The 26,797-nt window shown below is 40.5% G+C and overlaps 1 protein-coding gene across 1 annotated transcript in view; it reads left to right on the top strand.

Moving 5' to 3' along the window:
- NPAS3 (neuronal PAS domain protein 3) overlaps positions 1-20,371 on the top strand; it is a 1,138,615-nt gene extending 1,118,244 nt beyond the window's left edge. Inside the window, 3 exon segments of the mRNA XM_043988462.1 lie at positions 1,251-1,398; positions 8,236-8,351; positions 15,964-20,371. Coding sequence (XP_043844397.1) covers positions 1,251-1,398; positions 8,236-8,351; positions 15,964-17,324 — 1,625 coding nt within the window. The 3' untranslated portion in view covers positions 17,325-20,371.
- The last annotated feature ends 6,426 nt before the right edge of the window (positions 20,372-26,797 follow it).

Here is a 26,797-nt window from a genome sequence, read left to right as displayed (position 1 = left end):
ATGGACAATATGAATTTACTACGTCTTTAGGACTCTGGCTTGTTCTGGTTTAGAGCAAGATGATTAATGCAAATACATATTACTTGAGATAACCATTTAGCAGCTAATTTAGCCAAATTTATTACAGCAGTTAGAGGTTTTTCATTTTAGCAGACGGAGACAAGGACATGCCAAAAGCAGGAGACGTAGATGAATGCACACTGCCCTCTAGTGCCCGATGCCTTCGTGGCCTTTGCAGAAAACACAGCCAAAGCGAATATGTATTTGAGTAATAACACCCAGGTTTTGCACATTCCAGGCATCCTTTTAAGGCATTCCAATCTATAGCACTTTATTTCAGGGCATGATTTACTGCTCATTCTCCTTTTACTAGCTCAGGAGGGCCCAGATACAAATCAAATCAATTTCAACTTGGCAACATTTTGGTTAAAGTATCATTTTTAACATCTGCATTTTTAAAGCTCCCTTTCAGTGGGGTATTTAATGGCCGGCGTTTCACATTACTGATTGTTTTTACTTGTTCCTTCATTTTTGGCCATATTTCAGAGGCTGTATAGAGCTGTCACTCTGTTTGGCTTGAACCAAGTCAATTCTGTGCCTCCCTTAGGCCACAGTTTCTTTCCGATTCCTTTGGTGGATTTATTTTGTTCCAGTATTAAGCAAAGTCTCACCAGACTTTCCCCCTACTGACCAATGGAGATTTAGTTCATCTGGGAACTATAAATTCTGTTTGACAAGATCAAAAGGAACAGATGTATAAGCTCACTGGTTGATATTGCTTGCAATGAGGAGAAATGATCAAAGAATGAAAAGGAAAGCACATTCCTGAACCTTTCAAATATCCAGAATCTCAACGAGGTCTACCTAGGAGCTATGAATAAATCACATACAAATTTGCCTTTCTTACAATTTGACGTCAAACCCATTGAAAATGTCCACACAGCATTAGGTGTTCTCTGAGCCAAAAAGATTTGTAGTCCTTTTATTCTCCCTCCCACACCAGAACTGCCAAAAATGGAATAAAATCTTGCTACAAATGGTAGTAACCCACAGCTCCTGAGCTGATGCTCCAGTGAATTGTTGATTTTATTTGTCATACTAATGGCATCCTACATTAAGCATACAGAGGGGCACCTCTCGCCTTTGTGCAGTGTCTTCCATCTCTGTACTTGGGGGGTTTTCAGAGATGAAAGTCATTGGGTTGTGATGTTAATACACAATGCCTTTTGTTCTTTCTGTTTTCTTTTCAGTGCTGAATAAGGGTCAGTGTGTGACTAAGTACTACCGTTGGATGCAGAAGAACGGAGGATATATTTGGATACAGTCTAGTGCTACCATAGCTATTAATGCCAAGAATGCAAATGAGAAGAACATCATCTGGGTCAATTATCTCCTTAGGTATATCATCAAATCTTTTCCATCATTTCCACTGTTATCCCTGTTACCTGAGTGAAGGGGCCGTAAAACATGTATAAGCCTGTGGTTGGTAGCTAATGAGATGCAGGCGCAGGCTTTTTGGCAGTACTTGGTGTTGAAGAATATGAAATCCTGGTGCTGGGAAGGGGTTCTTCATTCCTAAAGACCTATGCGGATGCAACAGAGTCAAGCTGAAACTAAAAGCTATTCCAGATCGACCTTGCTAACATAATTGCCAAACTGTGGCTAATCCATCAGAAGTTGCACCTTTAACAGGGTTTGTCCTCCCCACCCTTAACAGAGGGGGTGTTTGCATGAAACAAATTGCATTCTGAGCATCCCCACAAAAAAAACATACACAGAACCATATAGCACATGTGAATACTGTCACAGAAAGTGGACAAAAAGGGGATAGGGAAGAGAGACAGAGCATTTTATATTATTCCTCATTGAGCCCAAACTCCTTTGAACCCTGGGCACATGGGCCAGTGCCTATTTTCCTGGGCATCTGAGATTTTTGGCAGGCAGTATTTTCGTGACTTCTATAGTAAAAAGGCAGAACCGCAGCTGTAATAAAACTACTTTAAGAGTTTGGGGACATTATATTAGAAAGACAAAAAAAGGCTTAGATTTTAGTCTCAAATCCAACACTGTCTAGTTGTGTGACTTTGGGCAAGTCACTTTGAGACTGTTTCTTCATCTGTAAAATGGGGAGAATAATTCTCATTACTTTTTTGATACTTTCTTATTTTGGTGAATCTTTTTTCTGCAAATTGTTATGAGGAAAACATTTTATAAACCTTTATGGACTCCTAGAAGTCAATAACTATGTTGCCTTAACATTTGTATAAGGCTTTTTATCAAAATCCTTTCCACCTATATTGTCTCATAGAGTTATAGATTAATGGGGCAGCTAGGTGGTGCAGTGGATAGAGCACCGGCCCTGGAGTCAGGAGTACCTGAGTTCAAATCTGGCCTCAGACACTTAACACTTACTAGCTGTGTGACCCTGGGCAAGTCACTTAACCCCAACTGCCTCACTAAAAAAAAAAAAAAAAGAATTATAGATTAAAAACTGGGAGGGATCCCAGAGTTACTAAGTGTTACTTAATATGTGTTTACTACCACATAGTTACTAAGTGTTAGAAGATAGGTCAGGAACAGGAGGAGGAAAATGATCAGAGTTCACTTTTGAATTTGTTGATATTGAGATGGAAATATCTTACAAATTATTAGAAATATACATCTGGAGAGGTAGGTTGAGGATAGAATCATACAATCACTCATCAAGAGCTAGAAGAGATTGTAGAAGCTATCTATGTGGCCCAACCCCTTCCTTTTACAAATAAGGAAACTGGGGCAGCTAGATGGCTCAGTGGATAAAGCACTGGCCCTGGATTCAGGAGGACCTGAGTTCAAATCCAGCTTCAGACACTTGACATGTAATAGCTGTATGACTGTGGGCAAGGCACTTAACCCCCATTGCACCACACACACACACACACACAAAATCAGATGCAAATGCCAAATAGTAGTCGATAAAAATTCTTTCCAACCCCACCCCTGGGATTCAGACAAGCAGAAACTATGCTGAATACCTTAATACCATGGAGAAAATATTCTCTATGACCTGATATTCAAGCCAGGCTCCTGGGAAGCTATCTAAAATGCACCCCTAATTCCTACTCTTAAAATGGTCCTTCTGCTTTGGGCTTCTTTGGCTTGCAGCCACAGAATGAAGCCTGCTCATAGTCTGATTGGGAAACTTCCAACACAGCTTATGAACGGAAGTTGTTGCCCTTTGGCTGATACTCTAGACAGTGAGTACTGAGCCCCATTTTTCTTCAAGACAGCCAAATGGAGCCAAGGAGCTAAGGATCCTAGCTCATCAGCTCACTGACCCTGGCAGTTGTTTTCAGGTAGCTCTGATTCGAAGGTAAAATTTGCTCTCTACCAATAGCATATCAATCAGACGCTAATGATTATTACTTTTATGAAGACCTTAATGTGCACTACTTTCTGAATCCTCATAGATCTTGATTTTTTTTTTTGCTTTTTTGACTTCTTTTCCTTCACGTAGAAGGAAATTTTAACTCTTTCACTAAAGGGAGAGAGTGCTGTGAGTGTGACAAATGCAGAGGGTTATTCCCCATTTTAGTATGTGTGAACTGCACTATTTTTGTGATATAACCAAATGGCCTTGGATATCAACAAATCTCCAGTTTATATGCATTTTTATAGGACAGAGACTATGATAGCTCATAACATTCACCTTCTAAACAGAAATAGCTAAAATTTTATGGGTTTGAAAATCTATAACTATACATAATGCTATTTCAAGTTGACAGAAGGACAAAAAAACACTCTAGGCTCAGAGGCACCCTGCCTGATGTAGCGAATAGAGTGCAAGACTTAGAGTTGAATTCTGGACTTGAATTCAAATTCTGCATCAAATATTTAGGAGTTGTGTAATTTACAATTTACAAGTTGGGCAATTTACTGAGGTTTCTGAAATGAGGTTGTTGGACTTCATGACCCTCCCGGTTCTAAATCTATATTCCTATGATACTGTTTTTTTTTAAAAAGGCTTTCATATGTTTAATTTACTTTGACCAAATAAGTCATTTTTACTATTATAAATACCCAAATTAACTACAAAGGACATATGAAGAAAGATGCTATCTGCATCCAGAGAAAAAAACTGATAATTAGATGTATAGAATGATTATATATATATATTATATATACACACACATGCACATATATATACATATATTAGAGTGCAGGAAAGGGAAAAAGGAGAAAAATAAGAAAAATTTATTATATAGATATTATATGTAAATGGAATAGCAAGTTGTACATAATATATTTTCAGTTTCATGTGCAAAAATAAGAAACTACTTGAAACAAAATAAATTTTTACTAAACTGCTGATGTTTATTACAAATATGTAAGGGATGCATCAGAGACCAGAAGATGTGGTCTACACATCTACCAGTTTCTACAACTGAAGTAACTAGCCTATTGAATTGGTTTTTATATAACTCTTGATAGCCAGACTACTACTACCTCATTGTACCCTTCCAAGGAATTTTTCCCTACTGGGATCTTATTCTGAGGATAAAGTCCTAGAACCTTAAAAATTCCAGGAACCTCAGAGGACATTTAGTCTCATCTGTATCTCAGTAGCGATCCCCTCTACACCACCCTGACAGGCGGATGTCATGCTGGAAGTGTGTCTTCCTAGAGCACTAGTGAATTCACTTATTCCTAAGGCAGCCAGTCACCCATTGTAGCTTTTGAATGAGTCTGATTTTTAGAAAATTCTTCCTTGTGCTGAATCAAAATCTGCCTCTCTACAACTTCCCTCCTTTGTTTTTAGCTTCTTTCTTCTAAGGCCAAGTAAAATAAACCCAGTCCTTTTTCCATATGACAAATTTTGAAAAACTTAGAGTCACATAGTTTTGGAGTTGGAAGAGACCTCAGAGATCATTCAGTCCAACCCTCTCATTCTTCATATGAGAAAACAAGCCAGGAAATGTGATAGGATTTTCCCAGGGTCACACAACTAGTAAGTGTCAGGGGCAGGATTCCAATCCAGGTCTTCTTGACTCTAAACCCAGTACTCTTATCTGTCACCTCTTAAAACTAAGAAACCTAAAGATTGCTATCATGGACCACCTGCTTCTCTAGGCTCATCGCCCCAATTTGCTCTAACTGATTCTCCTATTCTATGGTTTTGAGTCTGCTCAAAATCCTGGTCTTTAGCTGGATCATTTCTCAAGCACTGAGCACACCTTGTCAAATCTGTCTTCTCCCCCTTTAGACAATGAGCCTGTATAGGATCCAGATTATCTCTACCTGCCCCACAATACCTAGTACTGTGCCCTAATGCATAAAGATTTGTTATTTCCAACCTCTATCTGGCCTTTCTCCTTTCACCTTCCCGATGAAGTGAATTTCAAGGTCTCTGACACCCTGCCCTCCCTCTACTAACAATTAATACAACTATGCTACTACTTGTAATAGTAGAAGTAGTAGCACAGTAGTAGTAATGATAATCATTTTAATGCGTAGCACTTATAAGTGCTTTAAGGTTTGTAAAACACTATATATAATGTGTACATGTATATATGTACATATATACACATATACAATCTCATTTAACGCTCTTATTTAATCTGCCTCCTGATTTTCCTTTTTTTAAAGACTAAAGGCATGAGTAGAAGTAAGGAAGAAAGAGGAGGAAAGTTCACATTATCTTGCCTGGGGCTTGGCAAACTAATTGGGAAATCCCATTCTGATTTCCACAGGTTTTTCCCTCCTGCCAGACCAATAGGAATGAGAAGGAAAATAGTTTGGGCAACAGACATATAACATGACCCAGCTTTCTGACTCCAGGGTTACAACCACAAGGTTAAAAGCAGTGGCAAAAGAGGTTGGGAGTCATGTGGCCACAGGCCCAGGAATCCCCACGGTATCAGAACTAAGGGATGCCAGTGGCACCAAGCCAAGTTGCCTGGGGTTTAGCAAAGGATACACAGGCAGGCTCTATAGTTCACCAATTAACACTGTTCAAAGTAATAGAGCTTATGGCAATAGTGCTTGCAAGTCCTAGCAAAATTCAATTCAATGAATATTTACTGAATGTCTGCTACTTATAAGGAAGGCATAGCCAGGAGCCGCTTAGAGGAATGAAAAGATAAGTAAGGCAAAGTCCTGATTTTCAGGGAGCTCCAAAAGAAACCAGTATATTGGAAAGAGAGGAGAGATTAAACAAACACACACAAGCACAAGCATTCATTAAGTACTTGCTGTATACCAGGAACCGTGCTAGATGCTAGGGATATGAAAGATAATGTGAAAACAGTCCCTGCCCTCTTGTAGCTTACAGTATAGCTTGGGGAGACATGAGCAATGGCAAATAGGCAGGAAAGCATGAAATGTGTTCAAGGAATAGTCAGTAGTCCCGATAGCCTGGACATTGAACAGAAATAGAGAAATACCGAGACAGCTCCCTATCTATCCCCCGCCCCATCAAAATCCTATTCTCGGGGGCAGCTAGATGGCACAGTGGATAGAGCACTGGCCCTGGATTCAGGAGTACCCGAGTTCAAATCCAGCCTCAGACACTTAACACTTACTAGCTGTGTGACCCTGGGCAAGTCACTTAACCCCCATTGCCCCGCAAAAAAAAACAAACAAACAAAACAAAATCCTATTCTCTCAAGGTAGCTAATAGTTATTGACTCACAGAACCCCAGGAATGGAGAGACTTGAGAAGTCATTTAATCCAACCTTCCACCTAATGATATCAGTTAATTATTAAAAAGATAGAAGTCAAGAGGAAAGTAAATCATACTCTATGACTGATAGGCAGATTGATTCCCTGGTCCCCCTCCTTCCCCTGTGGATATTTGCAAGGCTGGATGATAAGGTCCTTCTGATCAGGGACCCTTTCTCTTTTATTTTTGCATTGATCTTACCAGCCTATCACAGTGTCTTGAATTCAGTAGATACACTTATTGTTGTTCTTCCTTCCTTCTTGAAGAAGGCCAGTGACATTGTGAGGGTGATGTCTTGACTTGCACATGAATTAAGCTTAAAGGAATGAAGGTATATTAATTGGAAATCACTACTGTTGATCCGTCAATAAGTTTTTACTGAGGAGGCCTTATATGCTCTCCTAGCCACTGAGGGGAACAGGTTGAATAAGAGGAGAAATCTAAGATACAGGCCTGGTTGTAAAGAAGACTTGAGTTCAGGCTCTGGTTCTACCATTCATTCATTAGCTGTGTGACCTTGGGCAGGCCACTTAGCTGAACTTGAGTTTCCTCCTCTGTAAAATGGGGATATTATTCTTCCCTGACCATCTTGTAGAATTGTTGTGAGAATAACATGAAAGCCTTTGGAAACAATAAAGCTCTACATGAATATGAGTTAGTGGCTGTAGTCTCTAACATGTAAAGCCTGCCCTGAAATTTGCCTAAAAGGGAAGTGACTCACACTAACCAAATAGCCCCTGTTTGATGGGAAAGATCGGCTTAGTGATTCAATACAAGATTAAAAAGAAAGCACTTTACTTTTTTCCCCTCTCTGCAAATCGGGCCAGATCTGATCTGCCAGGCCTACTTTTGCACTGGGACTTTTCCCCAGTGCAATCAGGTTTCCAGCTAACAAGCCACAGGTGTGCACCACATGAACAGATGAAAATGTGATTGTAATGGGTGTGTTGACAGTTTGGTAGCCATAATGCATGCATCCCAAGGTACACCTGTGCATCTGTCATAGAGTTAGGTTGTTAAGGTTGTAGGGGTATTTTTTTTCCCCTTCCTCAAATAGCTTTAGACATCTGAACAGGTGAGCAGCAACATCAATGGTCCATGACAAGGACTCTTAGACTGTGGAAGCAGGAGGAGTCTGAGCAGAGGAATAAACACTGAAATGCATAAGAATGGCTTTTAAATAGTCCTCAGCCTCCTCCCTACCTTGGATTCTTGACTGGGAGGACCAGCTGTAGTTCTCACAGTGTTACTCTCTGGTCTCCAGAGTTTCTTAATTATTAAAAGATTTCTAGTGGTTTTCATGTAGCTTTTAGCTCTCTACTTGTTTCTACATGGGTCACATCCCAAAACTAAACAGTCCAAAAATGCTGTGACGAGCGGAGAAGAGGGTTTTACAAATTTGTGTCCTTATTTCTGTATTAAAATGCTTCACTTCAGATGCTCGGGGCAGAAAAGGAGGGAGGAGGAGGTTCAAAAACATCATCTGGGCAGCATTAGATTATTTGCACTTAGCCCTAAATGTCCTCTTCCACAGCAACCCAGAATACAAGGACACTCCAATGGATATTGCACAACTCCCTCATCTGCCAGAGAAAACCTCTGAGTCCTCGGAGACCTCTGATTCTGAATCAGACTCAAAAGACAACTCAGGTAAGGCAGAGATTCCAGCTTCTTCTTGCACCTTTTCTCCTCTGGGCACTAGAGAATGGATCATAGATTGAGATTTAGAAGGGACCTTCAAGATCATCTAACCCCAGCCCTCTCATTTTACAGATGACCTTGGAATAGTGGCTAGAGTGTCAGCCTTGGAGTCTGTAGACTTGGATTTCAACCCTATCTCTGACACTGAGTTAATGCCCATGAGCATTTTACTTAATTAACTTCTCTATGCCTCAGTTTTCTATAAAATGGGAATAATAATCCCTTAGGTCAGCATACATTTTTGGAGTAACCAACATGGGAATTGGGCAGCTAGGTGGCCAGTGGATAGGGTGCCAGGCCTGGAGTCAGGAAGACCTGAGTTCAAGTCTGACTTCAGACACTGACTAGCTGTGTAACCCTGGGCAAGTCACTTAACCCTATTTGCCTCAGTTTCTTCATTTGTGAAATGAACTGGAGAAGGACATAGCAAACCACGTCAGTATCTTTGCCAAGAGAATCCCAAATGGGGTCATAGAGTCAGACACAACTGAAAACAATTCAACAACAACAGTACCTACCTTACAAGAAGAATTATGAGGTTTAGTATAAATAAGATGCTTTTCAAACCTTAAGTGCATAGAGCACTAGACCTGGAGTCAGGGAGACCTAAGTTCAAATCTATCCTCAGACACTTACTAGCTGTCACTTAACCTCTATTTGTCATAGTTTCCTCATCTGTAAAATGGGGATAATAATAGTACCTACTTTCCATGCTTGTTCTGAGGATCTAATGAGATAATAATTGTAAAGTGCTTAGCACAGCGCCTGGCATGTAGTAAATGCTATATAAACATTAGTTATTATATTATTATTTAATGTAAATGCAGGTTACTATTGTTATTTTTGTTATTTGGTTGCTTATAGTCACACAGGTTGTAGACTTCCAAATCTGGATTTGAACCCAAGTCCATTCACTCCATGATTTTGAATCTTGTCTTTCCAAACTCTTATAATAGGGCAGATTGTTCAGAGGCAGAAGAACTCATCTAAAAAGGGGGAAGTGAACAGGTTTATGATTATTTGCCAATCATTAAATTCCTGTGCTGTGTTAGCAACCCCTAGAATAGAGAATAAACCCTCCATTCTTCTTCCTTTCCTTCCTCTCCCCTGTAAGCAGCCCTAACTGGTCTTTTAACCCTCAGTGAATACAGTACTTTGCTTAATTACTAAAATATTAATATCCCCACAAAAGCATATAAGCAACACTCACAAGTAGCATGAGACCTTTAGGTTGGAATATCTAATTGTATCTGAGGGCTTCTTGTGCTAAAAGATAGAAATGTAACTTATAGCTTAACTTCATACATCTTTTCCCATTGTACTTTTTTCTTCGGTAAATAAGTCCTGAATTGCTCTTTGGGAGCATAGTAAAAATAAGGTAATTCCTTGTTTTCTCCTCAATCCCCAAAACAATAAGACTCCAATTCATCCTGATGGAGCAAGTATTCTACTAACTCTGGCATGATATGCATCATTAGTGAGATTAAATCGTGGATTCTTAACATCTCATTTCCAATTCCAGGCACTTGGATATAATAAAATACAAATGTCCTAAAAATGCCTACTAGGCTACAAACTCCTGAATCCTGCCTGATGACTCCAAAGACCATGCCAATATCTTAGAGATTCGGTTACCTAGATGCCTTTTGGGAAGCATATCCTTGCAGTTCCCCCCACCCCAAATCTAGCCACCTTGTACATCCACATGGTTTTACTATAAATGTTAAGACAGTGCTTGTCATTGTGGTATCAGAGAAAGCCCATTGACTCTTGGGTCAGAGCACCTTCCATTCAAATCCTACCTTTGACACTTGTCTAAATCATTATAGACAAGTCACTTAACCTCCCTGGGTATCAATTTCCTCACCTATAAAACTAGATTATGAGCTCCTTGAGGGCAGGCACTATCTTTTTTTGCAGGTCAATGAGGGTTAAGTGACTTGCCCAGGGTCACACAGCTAGTAATTGTTAAGTGTCAGAGGCCAGATTTGAACTCAGGTCTTCCTGAATCCAGGGCCAGTTCTTTATCCACTGTACCACCTAGCTGCCCTGGCAGGTACTATCATCGCCTTTGCTTTGTGTCCCAGATGCTTAGGACTGTGCCTTGCATATGGTATGTGCTTAATAAATGCTTAGTGACTGATGGAATTGGATGAGATGGCCTCTCAGATCCTTCCAGTACTAATTCCTATGCTCTTAATGAATAGGCCCTGTGATATCTCCCTGCTGAATTAAATGCAATATTTGGTGGGGAAGGGAGGGAGAAGATAGTATTCCTTCTCACTAAATTCTAATCTACATGAGATAGAATTGTATCACCTTGCTATGAAAACCCATAAATTCTGGGTGGAAAGCATGAGATCACATTGACAGGGTAAAATATCCCAGAGACCAAATGATGATTCCCCAAGCCCATCCTAAGTCACTGAGATCACACAGTCCAGTGGGACTAGTCCCCTTAGAATGGGCATTTCCATGAATACTATATTTAGTTGTGCTGGGTTCCATGTGAGGATTTTTAATAGAGCAGTAGGTTTATAACAAGAAGGGGGTGGGGTGGGGGGCAGGGCCCTGCTATTAAAATTCAGACCAGGCTAATTCAAAGAAGGGCTTTGATAGAGTTAGAAAATTTTTGTTTGATAGTTATAACAATGTCATTCCCAAATTTCTTTGCTTTTCCTCCACCCTGATAAAGAGATAGATGTCTAAATATGTCACTCCGGAGTCTCTGTAATGGAAATATCTGCAGACAGCTTCCTTTCCTAAAGACATGGGAGGAGCTACAGAAGCCTAATTCCTATCCTCTCAATCTGAAAAATATATGTATGTGTATGTGTGAATATTTATATGAATTATAGTTTATATAGAATTGTCATTATATGAGAAATATAATACTAATTACATATTACTAAATATTATAGGTTATATAATAATACACAAATATAGTATATAATTTATATACTATACATAGTATATGATCATTTACATATTTGCCTATTTTACAAATATGCAAAACTGTCATGTATATGTGCATATGTGTATATACATATATACATACATCTACATACATATATGTATATATACTCTTTCTTAATATTATTGTCATCACCATAGGATAGAAGTTTCCCCCATTGTTCTAGAGGGTTCTAGATCTCCTAAAACATCTAATAATAGTAGCTAACATTGATATAGCATTTACTCTGTGCTATAGTGCTTTATACTTATCTCATTTGATTTTCACAACAACCCTGAGGTAGGTGCTACTACTATTATCCCCATTTAACGGAGGAGGAAACTAAGGTAAACAGAGGTTAAATGACTTTTCCACGGTCACTAGTAAGTAGCTGAGGCCAGATTTCACTCACTCCAAACCAGGTCTTCTATCCATTGTGCCACCTTTCTCTTGGGGTACCTTTTTTTTCTGAAATGGCATTCACCAATGCTATCTCTTCCCTCACCATTAAGGGACAATAAGAAGAGACATGGCAATTTAGGGTGATTGGGCCTAATTCAGACTTTCTAGCCTCTTATTTGATCTCCCTGCCTCAAGTCTGTCCCCTTTCCAGTCTATCCTCCACACAGGCACCAAAATGATCTTCCTAAACAGAAGTCTTACCCCAGCTCAATCAATTCCAATGACTCCCTATTACTTCAAGAAATAAGTACTAACTCATTAGCTTGGCATTTGCAGCCAAAAAACATAGAGGGTTCAAAATAAAGCCTCACTCCAACCTTCCCTTCCAGCCTTGTTATCCAATACTCTCTTTCACTCTGTCAATGGACTCCTTCCTCATTTCTACTTCTGTGAAGCCTTAGTCCTCTTCAAAATTCAGTTCATTTCACCTTCATGAGATGTTGCTGGACCTCCTAGGCCCCTCCTTAGTTCCTAATGACTTCCTTGAAGGTAGGACCTGCTCCATTTTTGTCTCAGTAGACCCAACACCTTGTACTTGATTGATTGATTGATACATGTGCCCACCCGTTGAAGCCCACAGATCTTTTGCAATAACAAGACATTCATAATACCAGAATGGATCAGTGAGCTTATCATTGTGAATGATTCCTCTAATAATCCATCTCCACATCTCCCTTCCCTTCATTGCAACTCTCTCTTGTTCTTGTTCTCCTATAAGTTAAAGACGGTTACAACCCATGAAACCAGATATGGAAATAATCGTGCCTGTTCTGCCCATTTCACCATTTGTTGGGAAGATAAAGTGAGACAATGTGAAAGTGATCCTTGAGTCAATCAACAAATATTTGTTAAGCACCTGCAACATACCAGGCACTTTGCTAGGCAACAAGGGCATAGACTTAACCCTTTCTTTCTATTAGAAAGTAATTTCTATTAGAGTAATTTACAACTAAAGCAGTAGAAAATAAGAAGCAGCAGTAATAATAGTAAAAGTCAAACATATAAGGTCCATACAATTAATTCCCTATATACCAGAACAAAGAAGTAATTTAAAGAGAAATTCAGGCATGATTGGCTTTGTTCAGTCAATCAGTCAACAAGCATTTAAGCAGTGCACTGTGCTGATTGGCCAGAAATGAAACAGTACCTGTGCTCAAGGAAATCATAAAATGTCTATACAAAATCAACATAGGGCATTTTTTTTAAAGGGAGAGGAAGACACTTTCAACAAGAGGAGTCAGGAAAGGCCTCATGTAGAAGGTACCAGTTCATTTGTTAGGTTAGTTCTTGAGAAATCCCATTCTGGAAAAAATGGATACTGTCTTTCACAATGAGCAATTCTGAGATGTCTATAAACTCATCTTTTTTAAAAATACATTTTAAAAAATATATCACAATGGGCAGCCATCCAGACACTTTGGTTCTTGGCTCTGGACATAAGAGCTAACTTCCTGCCAAGCAGGCCCTGTGAGTGGATGGGAGGCCAGTCTTGGACCTTTCAAAAACACCATAAAATCACGCTGTTGTGTAGAACTGAGTTTTTTTTTTTAAATGTTAAAGGAAAATGTTAGCTGTGACCAAGAAGACAAATTCATATACATGCATACATACATAGATACACACAAAGGTGCCCTGTGGATGTGTGGATATATGTATAGGCACACATATATGTATATGTAGATATATATGTGCATATGCACATACTTATATGCATACACGCAGATACACATACACATATAGAACCAGACATCCGGGAAGACCAAGAAAACCCCCTTCCCTAGTCCCAACTTCAGTCCTTTTTGTTGTTATTCCTGTTGCACTTTCAGACAATTTTTATACCTGAATAAACTGCTGACCTCCCATTTGTGTATTTATAAAAATGAGTGCATGTGGGTCAGAATTGCTTCCCCCAACACCACTAAAAAAAAAGTTCCCTTTACTTCAAAGTTTCAATGAGCAGAATCATTGAGATCTCAAAGGGAACTTAAAAGATCTGATGGTGGTTTAGACTGTAGTCAATAAAGACAAGGTTAGCACTAGGTTTATTAATAAAGTATTAATTCGATAATGTAGAGCATGGTCAAGTACTGGGCTTGGAAACAAAAAGGCTTGTGTTCAAATTCTGCCTATCATACTTCCTAGCTGTGTGACGTTGGACAGGTCACAACCTCTTTATGTCACACTATTAAATCATTGAAGGGTTGTGATCTGCACTGGTGGCAGGAACTCCCAAGACAAGAGTTCCCTATGCTGATGAAATCATAGTACTTCCATTTGTACAATTAGATAATATATTGTATGTTTTTATTGGAGAGCTTCAGGTTTTGATTAGGGTATTTTTTTTGAGAAACCAGGACTTTCATATAATGAATATAAATTATATCTTAAACACTAAATAGTAAAATATCTAAAAAGGGAGAGAAGCAAACCATTATGGTCTATATTTGGAGTAGGAAAGTGAGGGCAAGGAGGCCTGGCACAGTTGAAAGGTCACTGAACTTGGATTCACAACATCTGACTCCAAATCCTGACTCGTCACTTGCTAACTGTGTGATTTTAAGGCAACTCACTTTACTTTTCTTAGCCTCAGTTTCCTTATCTGTACAACGAGAGGACTGAATTAGAAGACCCCTGTGGTCCCTTTCAGCGTTAGAATTCTGATTCTATGATCCATGCCAAGATGAGGCAGCAAAGCAAGATTTTAGGGGAGGATACTAACTTAGTTCTGAGATTCCCATATCTCTTGAAGAGCTCTGTAGACTATCCAGGCAAGGTGAGTTTTTCATTAGCAAGTATGAAAAAAAAACAAATAAGCATAAAGAACACCGAATGAGGTGAATAGGCTTTCTCTCAACCCCATATACCTCTGAACCCCATCTTCCTGTTTGGTCCCAGTGCTTAACAAGGTGGCTAGCACACAGTAGGTGCTTAATAAATATTTATTGACTGACTGATAACACCTGGCGCTACCATTTTAAACTTTAAAGGCACTCATGAATGGAATCTTTCCTGAAACAGTTGCCCTTTTCCTGCTTTTTTCCCCTTGTCCTCCTTCTTGTCCTAATGTTTTCCTCTCTGGGACTGATTGTCCACTACTCTGTTTTCAGAACTTCTTAATGAAAAGACGACTCTAACAATCCACGCCACTCCCTTCCCCACTGGGCTGCTGACCAATAGAGCATGTAGCAAAGGCCTTTAGAGGCAGCAACAAGCCTTAGAACTCTAAATGAAACTTTGTATTTCACAATATTATTCCCATCAGAGAGAAGAGAGAGACAAAGAATCTACAGAACACTGATGATATTTCCGTCCTTATTTCTAGTGCCTGTTCACAGTGCAACTAAATGATTTGAGAAAGCCTAGTGAAGTGCCCTACCACATACAGTAGGTGCTTAGTAAATGTTTGCTGGTTGCCTAATTGATTCATAAGAAGAGCAAGACTTCTTTCTGGGAACCACTTTTTCCTGTGAAAGGTTATGAATCGTTTTGATGATAAATATGAGCTGAATTCAATAAATAAGCAGAAACCTTTAAAAATGAGGAATAAAGCCATTTGAGCTTAGGATCCCAACCCAAATCTGCCCTGGTTCATTAATAGCAAAAGAGGGTTTTCCACAGCCAGAGGTTGTGACAAAACCCCCAAGCCTTAAATCTTTCAGATTTAAAATGAGAAAGAGACCCCATAGGTCATGTAGTCCAACTTCATTTTACAGATAAGGTGACTGAGGCCATTAGGTCAAGGGATTTGCCCTAAGTGACACAGCGGGTAAGTAGCAGAGACTGAGGGCCTGATGGGGTTAAGTGACTTGACCCCAGGAACACAGAGCCAAGACTTGATACCCCCTCCCCCATCTAATGTCATTTCTAATACACTAGGGCTGCCTTCTGCCAGGAGTGTCTCCTAAACCCATAATTTTTTGAGACTAGAAATGAAGTGGAGATAATACTAGTAATCTGGTCCCTCCCACCTCCTTCTAAGTAGGCTCCCAGAGAGCTGGCCAGGGTACCCCCTCAAAATGAGGGGGGGGGCTTTTGGTTTGTTTTTGTTTTGCACTCGGGGCTCCTTATTAAATGGGTAATTCTGGCTCCTTTTGACGTTTTCATTCTGCTCTTTTCCCCTCTCCTCCCCTCCCACCCCCTCCGCAGAGGACAACGAAAACTCCAAGTCCGACGAGAAGGGGAACCAATCCGAGAACAGCGAGGACCCAGAGTCCGACCGGAAGAAGTCCGGCCACCAGTCGGACAACGAAATGAACTGTAACGACGACGGCAACAGTTCCAGCAATCAGGACAGCCGGGACAGCGACGACAGCTTCGAGAACTCGGACTTTGAGACCCAGAAGGCCACCGAAGACAGCTTCGGCACGCTGGGCTCCATGCAGATCAAGGTGGAGCGCTACGTAGAGAGCGAGACGGACCTGCGACTGCAGAACTGCGAGTCGCTGACTTCGGACAGCGCCAAGGACTCTGACAGCGCGGGCGAGGCGAGCGCCCAGTCATCCAGCAAGCACCAGAAACGCAAGAAGAGGAGGAAAAAGCAGAAGGGAGGCAGCCTGAGCCGCCGCCGGCTGTCCAGCACCTCGAGCCCCAACGGGCTGGACGGCGCGCTGGTGGACCCGCCGCAGCTGCTCTCGTCACCAAACAGTGCCTCAGTGCTCAAAATCAAAACTGAGATCTCAGAACCTATCAATTTTGATAACGATAGCAGTATTTGGAATTACCCGCCCAACCGGGAAATCTCAAGGAACGAATCGCCCTACAGTATGACCAAGCCCCCCAACTCCGAGCACTTCCCCTCCCCCCAAGCCAGCAGTAGTTTACACGTGTCCATTCCAGACTCTGTCCTCACCCCGCCGGGGACCGAGAACACTGCCAGCCGCAAATCTCAGTTCAGCACCTCATCCAACTCGGCCTTGGCCCCCGTCTCCTCCGACCCCCTGTCGCCCCCGCTGTCCGCGTCCCCCCGGGACAAGCACCCCGGCGGGGGCGGCGGCGGGGGAGGCGTCGGGGGCAGCGGGGGCGGCGGGGGCGGTCCCAGCACGTCTTCCAACTCTTTGTTGTACACTGGGGACCTGGAGGCCCTGCAGAGGCTGCAGGCGGGCAACGTGGTGCTGCCTCTGGTCCACAGGGTCACGGGCACCCTCTCCGCCACCAGCACGGCCGCCCAGAGGGTCTACACCACTGGCACGATCCGCTACGCGCCCGCCGAGGTTACTTTAGCCATGCAAGGCAACCTGCTCCCCAACACCCACGCGGTGAACTTTGTCGACGTCAACAGCCCCGGCTTCGGGCTGGATCCCAAAACACCGATGGAGATGCTCTACCACCACGTCCACCGACTCAATATGTCGGGACCCTTCGGGAGTGCAGTGAGCGGGGCCAGCCTGACCCAAATGCCGGCAGGGAACGTGTTCACCACGGCCGAGGGACTTTTTTCCACTCTTCCATTTCCTGTGTACAGCAATGGTATTCACACTACACAGACTCTGGAGAGGAAAGAGGATTGAGACATGACCACATTACTGTGTTTCCAGTGTTACACTCTCGAGGCATAGACTATGTTTTCATTTAGACCCTTAATTCTAGCACTTTGAATTTCAGCAGGTCAGCTTATTCTCTCAAACACGATGGGTTCCCCCATTCCATACCCTTTCTCGTTAACTTGACATTCTTTAATGTAAATTTTTTTTAATTTTAATTTTTTTTGCCTCCTGAGGGTCAGAGTACCAGTTGCCTGCCATTTTTGTCTTCTTCTGAGATGTGTGTGTGTGTTGTTTTATTTTTTTTTCCTTTGCATCTTCATTGAGATGCCTTTAATGTGAGAATGCCTCTGCCATAGAATACTCAGTGTTGTGGTAAAGAGATTTTAAAAAGTGACAACCATTGGTTTTTTCCTTAGTCAAGATCTTGATGTGATCAAGATTGAAAGAGACAAGCATAAACAATGTGCCCTGTTTGACTAAGTCAAATGAAATGGGGTTTTTGTTCCTAATTCCTTTAAAAATAGGGGATAGTATTTTAGAATTTTATGCAGAATTTAATTCTCTTTTTATGGTTAAGATTTTCTTACTTGCACATACAAAATAATTTGGGTTCTTAAAAACTTAATTTCTGGCCTGTGACTAGAATGTTTAAAAAAAAGTTGGACTAAATGTTAATTACTGAAACATTAACTTAATTTCTAAAACCATGGTGCTATCATTTATTAATCTGTAACGTCTTCATACAAAATGCAGCTCAGTGGGCTGGGTTTTGGAAAGGCATGTGTTCTGTCCTGGTCTGTAGTCAGTTGCTGCAGTCTCCTTGGTTAGTTAAGACAAAGCCCTCATTAACATTTGCTGCAGGACTTAAAATTTTTACCTCCCAACTAACAAACATAGCCTCACATTAAATTTAATGGGTCAGTAAAGCCTTTTTTAAAAAGCGCTTTCAGAAAACTCAATTAAACTGACTTGAGGAGCAGTTTTAGGTGCATACTGTGTTCCGTTGTTCTATTTTCCTTTTTTTTCTCAGTCTAACTGAGGCTAATTTTACAACTTCAGATAACACTTTGGAGTAAAAAAGGAAGAAAAATATTTAACATTTTTTTCATTTGTTGCTATAGAGGGAAGGTTCTATTTGGGGGGGTTGATTTGGTTTTACAGATTTTTTTTTTGGTTCTCTTCTTTTTAGTGTCGAAACCAATATGTTTTAAAAACTAAAGAATGGGTTAATAAGCTTCAAATAGATAACTACAACTGAAAACTGCACATTAAGTAAAAGAAAAGAAATCTCCTATTTTGTCTTTGTTGCCAGAAATCACGGTGTAGTGTCAAACACTCCAAATGACTGTCAAGTATAAATTCTTCTTCCACTCCATCTTTGGCAGCTGTTTGTTAAGGCATCTAATAACAGGTGTGAGAACTGTAATGTGTACAATGTGTACGTGTCGGCTGTCAGTCCCATTGAAGTTTCAATATGTGTTACTATATGCAGTATATACTAAGCTAATGTAGTTGTTTTGTCCTTTGTCTTCTCTGTGCTTTATCTCTAGTCCGGAGTGGTAAAGTCCCATTCCTGCAGTCCTAGTGAACCAGTGATTCTTGGGGGTTAGTGGTTTTTTGTGTGGTGGCCTTCCTCTGTGACGTCACCGTATGCTGCTTCCACTGTCTGTATGCCTTCTTTAATTTCTGCCGTTGCTTTGTTGTTGTATATTCTCCCACTGCTCCTTTCTTTCTCCTCCTCTTTCGACTCCCCTTTTCTCTCCCTCCTTCCTTCCTCCAAACCTCCCCACCCCCTTTTCATTCTCAGAGATAAAAAGACTCTTAACTAGCTCAAGGTTAATGGAGCCATTTTTTTCCCACAGTGGAATTCTGGGTATGACTTACTCTTCAAGTGTGCCATGCAATGCACTGAAGAGTGATGCTCAGATATATTAAACAAATTGATGCCATATCGCCTCAGTTGTTAACATTCCCAGAGTCCCTTGTGCTCTAAATGTAAGCAGAGGGTGCTTTTCTTTGGTTTTCTCCCAGCTTGGCCTATGGAGCAATATATAGAATAATTACCAGTGAGGTAGAATATTCTTTCAAAAGGTCAACCAACACTGTTAATTTTTTTTAAAGGGGGGGAAAACTGAGTTTAGGATTGTCATGTATATTTGCTTATGTGTGCAATGCTAATCTAGTAACTCAGCTGTCCTTTAAGTGTTACTGGGTTAAGCCGATTCCTCTTGTAGCTTTGAATTTGAGGCATTGGGCCTAACCCATGGTGGAATAATAGCAAAAAATAAAAAATAAAAAAAAAGAATTGGATGCCACAAATTTTGGTGATGAGCTTATAAAGGTTATATTTGAAGGATTAAAGTAGGTTTAAAAAGCCAAGAAAGCTGATTGAGAAATTTCAAGTTTAATTTTGGAAGCTCTACTCTAGCTATTGAACAATCAAAGGAATGCACCTATCAGCTACAAAGAACAGCTAGACAGCTGTTGTTTTGTTTTTGTTTTTTGTTGTTTTTTTTTTATAAATGTTTCTGTGTTGTGTCAAAATGATTTCTGGTGATTTAAACTAACAGATAATCACAGCTGCTGTCTAAATCCATAGTGTTTAAAATTACAAAATGAAAAAAAAAAAACCTTCATTACCTGTGAAGACTGTGTCTGTGTTTTTAACTATTTCTTGTACAAATATATGAAATCTTTTATGAGGAGACTGGTGCCAAGTAGCTGAATAATGGGGAAAGGGATATTCTGTTCGTATAAATCTTAGCGGTGTTACCAACTCTACAACATAAAAAAAAAAATTAAAATGTTAAAAAGCGACAGCTATGGTACATTTATTTTGTGTTAAGCTAACCGAATCTAACTTCTTGAGTGCCTGGCTTATTTTGAGACATTTTTTTTCATTGACCATTGATAATGCTGCAAATCAGAAATGTACATACTTCATTTACAACAGGGTTCTTTTTATACTTTTGTAGATCCTCATACATGTCACATACATGGTTGTCTTTATGTAACTTAATTTTTTCATCCGCAGGTGCCATTTTCATAATAAACTTCTCTTGGATTTGTTACTATCTGGCATCATTTCTTTCACATGTAACCATCCTGACTAATGAGTGCTGGTAGTATTTGTTTAAGCAGGTACCTTGGTCATTGATTAAAAAAAAAAAAGCAAGAGCAAAAAAAAAAAAAGTGGCTATGGCTAGATATTTTTGGCTAGTTTTAAAATATATATACATACATGTGTATGTGTACACACACATGTACATATATAAATAACTTGTGTACCAACAAACCTGACAAGGCATGGGCTAAGATGCTAATCCAAATACTACACCAAACTTGCAACCATCCTAAATTCTCAGCTACCCCAACTCATTGTCATACCGAACATTATTATGCACATTATCAGAGCTGAATAATGGGCCTGCAACATTAACTGCTATGGAAAGTGTGCATTTTTTCTTGATTAATGCACAGTAGGTGAAGGCAGTTTTCATACATTAATCACTTAAAATGCACTCGATATTTTCATTTATTACAATCTATAATGTATAACCAACTGTTCCATCACTTATATATCTTCTCTCTCCTCTAAATACCATTATTTTCTTCCTCCAGACTAGCAAAAGAGTAAAGTGTTGGTTGGTGTCCTCCATGGTTATTGGCCAGACTTGCTGCCTGTTCATTTTAAGGTGGATCAGCTCCCAAACTCCTAAAAACAAAAGGAAGACTGTCTGTTTTCCCAAAGTTAGCTAGCAGGGTGGAAGTCACTGTGATATTTCTTTACTCTCTGTAGAGGCTTGTACAGGCACAAAGAGGAGGAAGATCCTTTCAGGTAACTATCCCTATTGTAGCCTACTCATTCAGTCTTTGCAGAAGTCTGCTAAGTTGGACAAGTTTAGCTTCTGGAAGATGGGCAGGAATAGAGGTCTCAGCAGCTCCTAAGGCTGAGAGTCCCACCATTCCCTATATCCTACCTGGGACTCTGAATTTTATGCAGTTCTTTCAGATTCCTAAAATGGGAACGTCCCAGTTAACATGACCCACTCTATGGGACATGATAAGAGAGAAAAAAGGATTTGACCTCTCCTGGCTATGTTTTCAACATGTTAACCTCTCCTATTCTGGGTAAAGCACAAGAGATAAGTATGGCAAGATAAAAGAATAAGCCAAGTCACTGGTGAATCTGGAAATCAATTCTGAAGGGTATTTTATGAACTGTGAGGTTGATGAGTCTGGTCAGAGATGTTAACTTGGCTAATGAAATCTCTTGGGCAAGAATAGATGAATGGATTCAACTGGATTCAGTTCAGTTTAACTGCTCTATACTAGGCACAGGTGTAGTTATATGTAATTAAGAATCCATGTAATTAGGAACTAGTACTTGCTCATTGAAAGAAGCACTTGTCTTGACTTTTAAACTTCCAAACCCATCCTCTGTCTCCTGGATGAGGCATAGTCCAACCCAAAAATAGGACAGGGATGGATGTAGGGAGAGCAGAAAACATATGTGGCAAGAAGCAATCTAGGATCATTGGATCACAGATTTAGAGTGGAAGGAAACCTCACAGATCTTCTAATCCAACCCCTTTCCCAAGGTTACAGAGGCTTCATGATATAATGGAAAGAACATTGAACTTGATGTAAGGAAGACCTGAGTTTGAATCCCACCACTGATACTTACTAGTTAGCTGTGTGATCATGAGCAAGGCTCTTCACTCTCTGAATCTTTCAAGTTTATCTTCTGTAAAATGCAGATAATACACCCTACAGTCCCTATCCCCACAGGATCATTGTGAGGATCAAATGAGATATATTTAAAGTTCTATATAAATGGCAGCTATGGCTGTTAACACAGTGAGTAAGAAGCAGAGCTGGGAACTGAACTCGATTTCTGGTCTTACTTCAAATCCAGGGAGGGCTTTTCTCATAGCCATGGGAAGATACCTCTCTTTTTATTTGTTTTTGTTTTTTCTGCTGTAGAAATTATGGAAATTCTCGCTTCACACCCAAACCCAAGCCCTCTCTAGCATCAAATTATTTGCTCTTTGTTTATAGCCAGCAAATAGATATACAAAGATAGATATATAGATAAATATATGCATATCCATATATACGCATTTGAGAGACAGAGGTACAGAGAGAGAGAGAGAGAGAGAGAGAGAGAGAGAGAGAGAGAGAGAGAGAGAGAGAGGGAGGGAGAGATTATTGTTGTGATAAATAACATTCTTTCTCAGCCAGCAGGACCCTGTGAATGCTCTGGACTCTGATGCATTTGAAATGAAGTAGTCCTGCCATTTCCCCAACCCCAAGGCGGGATGCCAAATGGGGGGTGAGGGGGAAAGAGCAAGGTTCCCAGTGGCACAAGGTTTTCTCCCTTGCCAGGTTGGCACCAGCTGAGCTTGACATGGGTCCAGTTTGCAGGAGGTAGAAGGAACAGAGGTCAGTGGCCCAGCTTTCAGTGCAAACTCCCCTTCCCTCCCTCCCTTCTGGCACTTCTGCTTGTTTACAGGGTAGCAGAGAGGAAAGAAACTAGTGCATAAAGAAAAGAGGAATTTAGAAGGTGGGAAGTAAGGAAAAAGAGGAAGAAAGAGAGAGAGAAAAGAAAGAAAGAAAAATACAGAAGGAAGGAAGGGAAGGAAGGAAGAAATGAAACAAAGAAAGAAACAAAGAAAGGGAAAAGGTGGAAGGGAAAAAGAAAGAGAAGGAAAGAAAATGAGGGAGGAAGAAAGGAAAGAAAAAACGAAAAGATACAGAAAAGTCAGGAGGAAAAAAGAAAAGGAAGGAAAGAGAAGAAAAAAGGAAAAGAAAGGAGGGGAAGAAAAAAGCATAGGGAGGAAGGAAGGAAGGAAGGAAGGAAGGAAGGAAGGAAGGAAGGAAGGAAGGAAGGAAGGAAGGAGGAAGAGAGGAAGGAAAGAAGAAAAAGAAAGAAAATGAAGGAAGAAGAGAGAGGAAGGAAAGAAAGAAGGAGGGAGGGACAGAGTTATGGAAGATGGTCAAGGTATTGGCAGAGGACAAGGAAAGAGGGAAGAAATCACTTGCCCATTTTAATTGAGCTGAAAGATTCCCTCCCCCCTACACTTCCCTCTAATCCCCTACCCGCCACCAGTCCTGACTATAACTTTTACCATCTCAGGAAAAGAATGCTAAATCTGGGCAAGCTTCAAATTATTTTAAACCAGCAATAACACTTCCCAAGCATTGAATGAATGATAAGCCAACAAAGAAAAGAAGTGAGGCCACAGCCCTTCACTTTAGCTAGTGGTGAAGAACACAAAAGGGCCTCCAGAGCCAGCCCAAGGATACCCTTGTCCAGACCTTTGGATGGTTCTCTGTGGATAAACAGTGGGAGGAAGGGGAGATTTTGGAGAGGAGGGATGGAGGAAATGGGCTAGGAGGCTAGAAGGAACAGAGAGCAATAATTATGTATTTTACCAGAATTCATGTAAAGAGTATAAGAACAGACAAACCCTCCTGGGTGTGGCACTTCTTTAATTACCATTAAACTCATCACTTCTCCACTTCCCAAGGCCAAACTCCCAGAGTCAATCCAAATGAGAAGGTTGATGAGGTTTGGACAGAAATGGTCCTGGCAGTTCTTTTAATTGGTACCATAAGCCATAACCAGTGACTGTCTTGAGGAAATTGTACATTTTCACAAGACTTTATTCAAATTCAACATAATATTACATGTGAAGAACTAGAGATGCCAAGTTTACATAAGATACAAAACCTTCCCTAATGAAGTTTATAGTCTAATGAGGGATAGTATCATACACCAACACAGGTAATTATAATAAATACAAAAAATAGATAACAGATAATGAATAGACAGTAGGAAGATTTATTGTGGAGTTGTTTCAGTCACATGCAACTCTTCATGACCCCATTTGGGATTTTCTTGGCAAAGATACTGGAGTGGTTTGACATTTCTTTCTCCAGCTCATTTTACAGATAACAAAACTGAGGCCAACAGGGTGAAGTGACTTGCCCACAGTCACACAGCTAGTAAGTGTCTGTGAATAAATTTAAACTCTTGAAGATGAGTCTTCTGCTTCCAAGCCCAGTGCTCTATCTACTGTGCAAACTAGCTGCCCCAGTAGGAAGATAGTTAAAACATTAAGTACCTACTCTTTGCCACATACTCTGCTAAGCACTAGAATTATAAATACAAGCAAGACAGTTCCTCCCCTCTAGAAATTTACAATATAATGGGGGAAACAACATGTAATGGGGATCTGGAGGTCAAGGGAAAGTATACCCACAAGGAGGGAAAATAGTGAGGATAGAGTGGGAAATTTTGGAGAGACCTGGGCCCCAGCAAAATAAGGCCAAAATCTATCATAGCCAGGGGCATTGGGGATGGAGTCCAAGTTTCCAGTAAGGTGGAAACAATATAATGGATAGCTCGATTCATGAATGCAATACATATTAATTGGATTTATAGAGGTCATTCTGTGAGGGGGATTTAGGGAAGACTTCCTGGAAGAAGGCATTTAGGTTGAATCTTAAAGAGTGGGTAGGAATTCAGCAATGGTGGATAGGACGGCCTGGGCATGGAGAGATCATATATTGGTGGCCATATGACTAAAATGGTGGCATAGAAGGAGGAAAGGAGCTCAAAGGTGGTAATTAAGTGTATTAGCAATGAGTTCCTACTTATCAGAAAGTTTTGCAATGGAGTTACTAAGAAAGTGGGCAAGATAGAGGCAATACATCTGTCTCTTCACAGGTTAAGTATTAAACCACACAAGAGACTGACCTAAACTCTATCCATAGCCCTCAAATGAACAGGATTCTCTCAAAAGAAAGGACTTCTAATTTCTTCCTCATTATAAATGCATCAAACTGTTATTTCCTTACAGGGAAGAGGGGAGGGGTAGCTGGGGAGCAAAGGTGTTTTTTCCCCTTGTCCTGGAGAAGTTTTCAGATTTATGGTGGAAATGTCAAGAACAGGATGTAATATCTGTGTGACCCCAACAAGAGCTCTGTACCCTTGATGAATTACTGACTTTCAAGTTTTATCTGTGTCATGAATAATCACAAACTTAGAAGACTCAGGGTACAGTTCATAAACAAATAATTATATCACAATGATAATTTTTCAGGAATTGCAACATCAATCATGGCCATGTTATTATCAAGTACATGTTCTAGTCGCCTCTATTCATCAAACCCGCCTCCTCTCCACCCTTCCTCACCCACATAAGCAAAACTCATCACCAGATTGCCTCTTATTTACACTTCATTCAAAGCAGGAAGGAGAAGGCACACAAGCAAAATGGGCCGACCCATCGTTTATGAGAAATGAGTTTTCATTAAGAAAATTCAAATTAAAAGCATTGAGAGAGACAGAGATGGAAACAGAGACAGAGAGTAGAGGAGAGGGTGGGAGAGAGAGGGGGGGGAGGGAGGGAGGGAGAAGGAGACAGAGACAGAGACACAGAGAGAGAGAAGAGGGACAAGGGAGAGGGGAGACAGACAGAGACAGAGACAGAGAGAATATGTATGTGAGTATGTGAGTAAATGCATGGTAAAATATTCCAGACCCCCAAGGAAGCTGTGTCTAAAAAGGTTTCACTCAAAAGATAAAGTCAGAAGTGAGGTTTATTCCATTTTAAGCAACACTAATATGAGAGGACAAGGTTTTTGTTACTGGAAGCCAAGGCAATGACTACATTATCACTCTGAATATGAACTGCACAGAAAGCCTGGTCTCTTTCTTTTCAGCTTGCGTTTGAGGGTATAATGGGAACTTAAAGAAAGTTCTCTCACTCAGAGGCAGTGCGTTGTAGAAAAGAACACAGTGGCCCTAAAGTGATCAAGAACAGGGTTTGAATCCTATGTATAACACCTACCAACTAAATGATTGAACAATTCATTTTATAATTCTGAATCTCAGTTTCCTCATCAATAAAATAAAGACTATAGCATCTAACTCACAGGTTTGTTGATGCTGAAGCCTAAGTGTTTGTTAAACCTTAAAACACAAATATAAATATCAGCTATTATTATCCAAGTATACACATTGAATATGGACATTGAATGGTACTACCAGACCTCAAGTATGGGGAGGGGGGCAGCTAGGTGGTACAGTGGATAAAGCACTGGCTCTGGATTCAGGAGGACCTGAGTTCAACTCTGGCCTCAGACACTTGACACTTACTAGCTGTGTGACCCTGGGCAAGTCACTTAACCCTTGTGGCCCCCTCCCCATAAACAAAACAAAATTGAAAATTGAAAATAAAAGGGGAGGGGCAGCTAGGTGGCATTGGCATTTGAGTCTAGAAGGCTTGAGTTCAAATCCAGCCTCAGACACATGGGAAAATTACTCAATTTCTGTCAGCCTCTGTTTTCTCAGCTCTAAAATCAATCAATAGACATTTATCAAGTACCCACTATATGCCTGACACTGTGCTAAGCACTAGGATGGGAATATGAAACAAACAAAAAAAGAAGACGATCACTGCTTTCAAGGAGCTTACAATCTAATG

This window comes from Dromiciops gliroides, chromosome 2 (genome assembly GCF_019393635.1).
Source record: "Dromiciops gliroides isolate mDroGli1 chromosome 2, mDroGli1.pri, whole genome shotgun sequence".
NCBI lineage: Eukaryota > Metazoa > Chordata > Mammalia > Microbiotheria > Microbiotheriidae > Dromiciops > Dromiciops gliroides.
This window is presented reverse-complemented; position numbering and strand designations above follow the sequence as displayed.